Source organism: Canis lupus, chromosome 36 (genome assembly GCF_011100685.1).
Source record: "Canis lupus familiaris isolate Mischka breed German Shepherd chromosome 36, alternate assembly UU_Cfam_GSD_1.0, whole genome shotgun sequence".
In the NCBI taxonomy this organism is placed as follows: Eukaryota; Metazoa; Chordata; class Mammalia; order Carnivora; family Canidae; genus Canis; species Canis lupus.
This window is the reverse complement of record NC_049257.1, coordinates 13,451,818-13,457,817: the sequence shown is the minus strand read 5'-3', so window position 1 is coordinate 13,457,817 and position 6,000 is coordinate 13,451,818. Positions and strand designations below refer to the sequence as shown.

General features: G+C 54.5%; 1 protein-coding gene across 2 annotated transcripts in view; it reads left to right on the top strand.

The window, feature by feature from the left end:
* The first annotated feature begins 633 nt into the window (after positions 1–633).
* Positions 634–6,000, top strand: part of STK39 (serine/threonine kinase 39) — a 291,605-nt gene continuing 286,238 nt past the window's right edge. The window contains exon 1 of one of the 2 annotated variants that reach the window (XM_038584733.1): positions 634–765. Coding sequence is in view for 1 of the 2 variants with exons in the window: in XM_038584728.1 (XP_038440656.1) it covers positions 1,494–1,710 (217 nt within the window). In the remaining variant the exon portion in view is untranslated. Of the gene's footprint in view, positions 766–1,493; positions 1,711–6,000 lie in introns of those variants that run through there. The other variant, XM_038584728.1, reaches the window with a different exon arrangement.

Below are 6,000 nucleotides of genomic sequence, written 5' to 3'. Positions count from 1 at the left end.
GAACACCCATGCATAAAAGATGTATACTTTCTTAGTTCAGCATAAATTTCTGCTTATAGACCAGAGCACCGTAGTTGCTGAACCCCATCTGTTCCGTAATGCTATGAGATTAAGCACACTCGGTTTAGTTTAGATCCCTGTTTGATTAGACATATAACATTTCTCCTAATGAATTTCTGACTTTCCTCTTGTCTTCCAAAAAAATATTGAGATTTTTGTGTTTAAACGCAGAAGACAAAGCATTACAGTCTTTCTTAGAGCTTTTTTTTTTTTTTCTTAAGATTTTATTTATTTATTCGTGATAGAGAGGCAGAGGCACAGGCAGAGGGAGAAGCAGGCTCCATGCAGGGAGCCTGATGTGGGACTTGATCTCGGGTCTCCAGGGTCACGCCCCGGGCTGCAGGTGGCGCTAAACCGCTGGGCCACCCGGGGATCCGCCTCCCCCTTTTTTAAATTGGAGTTCAATTTGCCAACATATAGCATATCACCCACTTCTTAGAGCCCTTTTTTTTTTTTTTTTTTTAAATAATGCTCATTACTCTAATGCATTTCTTCAGCCGTTGTCATGAAAATCACACAAGAAAATTTGGGCAAAATGACCCAGCGGACCCTTGGTTCCCTGCACCGTTTCTGCTTCAGACGAGGGTGGTGTCGTCTAGGTCATCAGGTCATCGCTACGGAGGGAACCCAGGGAACATCAGTGTGCAACACGACACCCGTAATTAGGAAGACCTAAGGTTCAACCACAGCAGCGGTAAAGATGAGGTAATTTCGGGGGGCGGGGGGGGGGAGTTGGGGAAAGAAAGCAGCAATGAATGAACCAAAAGTTTTCGGCAGCTCGTTTAGGGCGCAGTGTGCGCTGCAAGAGAGACGCCTGCCGCGGTCGCCGGGGGCCAGTGCGGCCTGCGGCGGAGGCCACAGTCGGCCACAGGGCGCGCGACCCCTTCCATTTGCTCGGGTCCCACGCACGGGCCCTTGGACCACGTCCCGAAGGAGCCTGCGGACCGCCGGGACCCGAGGAATCACGCTGCACTCGGGGGGGGGCGGGGGCTTGAACCTCGGAGGCGAAGGTGCGAAGGGGATGCTGGCAGGTGACGCGCGGCGGGGTCCCGGCCTGCGGGACGGCTCAGCGGGCGTCGCGCGAGCCCGCCCCGGGGACCCGGGCGCCGCGGGAGGCCGGGCCGAGCGGACCGAGCCCGCCCGGCTCGCCGGCGCCGGGCGCGGGGCGGGGGGCGGGGGGTGGGGGGAGGCGGCGGTTCCCGCGGAGGCGGCAGCGGCGCGCGCGAGGCTCGGGGCCGCGGCGCCCCCCCCCCCCCCGCGCTGCCTCCGCCCTCCGCGCGGCCCGGCCTCCCTGCTCCCTCCCCTCGGGGCTCCGGCGGCGGCGGCGGCGCGGCGGGGAGGGCGTGCGCCGGCGGGAGGCGGCGGCCAGGCCGGGGAAGTTTCGAGTGGAAGGTCGTCCGCCGGCCGCGCGTCCTCCCGCCGCCCGGAGCATCATGGCGGAGCCCGGCGGCTCGCCCGTGCACGTCCAGCCGCCCCAGCACGCGGCCCCGGCGACGGCGGCGGCCCCCGCGTTCCCCGCGGCCCCCGCGGCGCCGGCCCCGGCCCCGGCCCCGGCCCCGGCCCCGGCCCCGGCCCCGGCCCCCGGCCCCGCGGCGCAGGCGGCCGGCTGGCCCATCTGCAGGGACGCGTACGAGCTGCAGGAGGTGATCGGTCAGTGCGGCGGGCCCGGGGCCGGGGGGGCTCGCTGCGTGCTCGCCGGGAGGCTGGCGCCCGGCCTCGGGCCTACCGGCTCCAACAGTTTTTTTTTTTTTTTTTTTTCCTTTAATTTATTTGTTCGTTCTCTGAGCGCTGCTGCTGCTGCAGGCGGCGGCGCGGCGGATGTGACTCGCACTGCAGACGAGCCGCACGCTGCAAACTTTTATCTCCCGGATCGCCGGGGCGGCGGGTGGCGGATGGGGGGGCGGGGGTGGGGGAGCCGGGGATGGCGGAGCCGGGGATGGGGGGCCGGAGAGCGGGGCGGCGGAGCGGGCGAGCCGGGAAGCCGGGGATGGCGGAGCCGGGGATGGCGGAGCCGGGGAGCGGGGGAGCCGGGGCGGCCGAGCCGGGGAGCCGGGCCGCCGAGCAGCCGCGTCAGCCTCCAGCCGAGCGGCGGGGCCGCAGCCGGTGCGGGCGGCGGGGCGGGCGGGGCGGGCGGGGCTGCGGGGGCGCCGCCCTGGGCTTCCAGCGCCGCCGCGCCGCGCCCGGGGGGGGCCGCGTCCCGGGGGCCTCGGCGGGCGTCCCTGCGCCCCTGCGCCCCGCGAGCAGCCTCTCGCCGTGGGTCCCGGGGCCCCTCCCGAGGCCGCGGAGGATGCCGCTGCCCCGCGCCCGCCCCGCCGCCCGGTGCGCCCCGGGCCCCATCCCTGGCCCCCGCCCCGGGACCCAGCGGGCGCCCGGTCCTCCCCCGGGTCCTCCCCCGGGTCCGGGTCCGGGTCCGGGTCCTCGCCCGCGCCCGCCGCCACCCGGTCGGCTCCCGGTTTCCAAAAACGTGTCCGGGCCCGCGGCAGGCAGGCGGCGTGACTTTTCCTCGGGCCTCGCACGGGAAAGGCCGGGGCTGTGCGCCGACCCGTGGCCCAGAACCTCTCCCTCGAGGCCCTTTTGCGGAGCCGGGTCGGGGAGCTCGGGGGCCTGGGGGGCCTGGGGGGCAGGCGGCTGCCCCGGGGCCCGGTGTGCACGTGCCGTGATGAAAAAGGAATTTAGGGTATTTATGTTAGGTATGTGTTTTGCTTTCCTTAAAAAAAAAAAAAAAAAAAAAAAATTCTCCAGACTCCCGTCCCCCCCCCCCCCCCTTTAAAAAATTAAAACCGGAGGAATTTCATGAGGCCTGCAAATGAGCCCTTATCACCTGCTGCTGTGGGAATGAAACCGCATGGCCTGAAATACGCGTATATTTCATCTATAGGAGAAAATGATGGGCAGGACGGTAACCAAGGATACCGAAACTTCAAATAATCTAAAATAGACATCTCTATATAACATTCTTTGGAAACCCAGACTTTTCACAAGTTTGGGCCAGAGATTCTCAGGGAATGTGTCCTTGTGTCACTTTCTGGATTAAATGGCTTTAAGGGCTTCTCAATGAAAACTGCTTGAAGGTGGCATATAAGCCCCCTCCAGTTTTTCAGCTTCACTGCCTGCCCTCAGCAGGCTTGCCCCTTCCCCTGGTCTGCGTGTATTGATCGCGCCCTGAGCATTGTGTTGTCCTTTGACACATCTGGCCTTCCAGTCCTCCTGTCTGGGTACAGACTCTCCTCTCATCCGAGTGCCCATTTTGTCAGGGAATCTCACTCAGCTCCCACGGCCAGAGGGAATTTTCTTTGAGAAGCCTTTTGCTTTTCCTGAGCCGAAGCATATTGGCTTCCTCTACCCCTCTTTTTACACACTTTATAGCATGTAACCCCCTGTTTTTTGACTCGTGCCACAACATCTAAGAGTCTCTTATGTCCTGAGCATTGTGCTGCGTGTTAGCAGTATGCAATTTCATAAAAAAAGGTTCTTGCCCTCAAGGACCTGGCAACTTTATGTAAATGATTGTATAAGAGGTGATGGGTGAACACTGGGAGAGCACAAAGGGGGGGGGGTGGTGGGGATCATGAGAACACCAGAATTTAGTTATAACCAATTTATATGATTATTTTTGTCCGTTATTACGTTGAAATGTAAGCTTTGCTTATTGAAAACCGTATTTTGAGCCGACTAGTTTTGTGAGCTAATGAATAAAAATATTTTAATTTAAGTGATGGGCTTAATTGCAGGGCTTCTTCCTGCTTTCGGTGACAGCACTGTTAATTATGGTTGGTCAGTTTACCTAAGGCATTTGAGAACAGAAATACCTGCTTCTTACTTCTCCTGTTTTTGCACATTCACCCTGTGGAAAGGGCTTTTCTACATTTTAAATGTATCTTCTGTTCTCCAGCTAAGAGATGGTCCATGGGCCATGCTATTGACCAATCAGATTGCTGGCATAGGGGTTTTGCAAGGGCTTAATGTTTATAAGGAATTATAAACCCATTTCCATTTAGTGTTTAATGCCAGTTGAGTGATTACAAGTGAACTTGTGGTTAAGCACTTTTACTTAAACATTACTCACAGAAGTTAGTAGTTCAGACACTGAACTAGTTTCTACACGAATGCGGGTGAAGAGCCTCTGCCTCCCCCTCCGCCCGGCAGGTGTCATATGATAGGGCTCCAGCAGTGTGAACGGCCACCAGCAGGAGGCTCGGGTGTGCCTGAGCAGAAGACCGAGGGAGGCACCGCGTGTTGTGTTTTAACTTTGCAGCGTGGCACAGAGCACTTTTTCTTCATTTCCTTCTGGGCAGAGATTGGGGCCTCAGGATTATGAGAGAATAGGTTTACTAAAGTTCAAACAAGACAGGTTCAGTTGTTTGACTTCTATTTTAGAAAAATAAACACAGGATTTTGCAAGTGTAAAAAATAAAGTTTTCACTGTTCTTGTGCCGTGAAAAGATCAATGGAGAATTTGTAATGCTCTTATGGGTAATCTGGTTCAGAAGTCTATGCATGACCTGGAAAGGATGTAAAGTCTATTTGGGGAGAGCTTTATACTTAGGGGTTGAAAATGTGAAAATGTTGTGAAGTTATTAAACTCCTTTTAGCCATCGATATTCTTGTCTTAGTAGACTTCAGATATTTCTGTCTCCCACACAAGTAACTGCTCTTGCCAGGTTTTCTTTCCTCTTTATACTCTTCAGCCTCACGAATCTTTGTTCCTCACCTCTCCCCTCCATTCCCCCCCCCCCCATCAGATTCCTTCTTTAGAAGTGTAAGGGGTACCCAAAGGTAGGCCAATTGAAAAATTATTTGTTGGTGATATGATAGTTGAACTTCTTTGTTGAACAGAAAGAACAGTGAGTCACATAAATACCGTCTTTGGCATCTGTAGTAATATTGAACAACCTTGAGGAACTTCTGTAGTCTCTGCCATCTGAGTTTCTGTATTTGAGTCCGGTAATTGCGGCAGGAGCTGTGATCTTTGCTGATTTTCCTCAGAGAAGCCCTAAATAGACTTGTGCCTCAGAAGATGTTTGATTTTCTTAGGTTTTTTTTTTTTTTTTTTTTTCAGGACAAGCCTTTCTTTAGTTTTGTATTTGATTTCTCAGTGTCAATTTATTTTGTCCTGAGTGGTCATTTAGAATGATTTGAAAGGAATACATTTAGGGGTGCCTGGCTGGCTTAGCCGGCGCGGAGCGTGGGATTCTTGATCTTGGAGTCGTGAGTTCAAGCTCCACATTGGGTGTTGAGATTACTTAAAAATAAAATCTTAAAAAAATTAATACATATAATTTTTGGTCCTAGTCAACAAAAATAATTTAGTTCCTAGAATCCTAGCCATAGTTTGACCAAGGACTACGCGGAACACTTTATTATTCTCCTGTGATGCTTTTTTTTTTTTTTTTTTTTTTTTTTAACAGATGCATTTTCCCCAAGCTCAGGTAATGGGGCATAAGGCCAGGTTTTCGAGGAGCAACAGTTTTTCCTGCAAGCAGCCCAGGGTACTCCCGGTTTGCTCTGTGCTTTGAGTTTGTGCAGAGTTCTGTGATTTGGGGTTTTATGGATGTTCTAGAGGGATCTTGACGTTGAGAGCTACACTGGCCCACAGTCGTTTTTGGAGGACCTCAGAGGGCCAGGGCACTGAGTGTGCATCTCCTAGACCTTTAGATGGGGCTGCTTTGCTACTGCTGTTGGCTTGCTAGTTTGGCCTTTTTTGTTTTTCTTACAATATTTTATTTATTTATTTGTTTTTAAAGATTTATTTATTTATTCACGAGAGACAGAGAGAGAGAGGCAGAGACACAAGCAGAGGGAGAAGCAGGCTCCTTGTAGGGAGCCCGATTCAGGACTCGATCCTGGATCCCAGGATCATGACCCAAGCTGAAGGCAGGTGCCCAATCTCTGAGCCACCCAGGCGTCCATTATAAGATTTTATTTGAGAGAGAGAGAGAG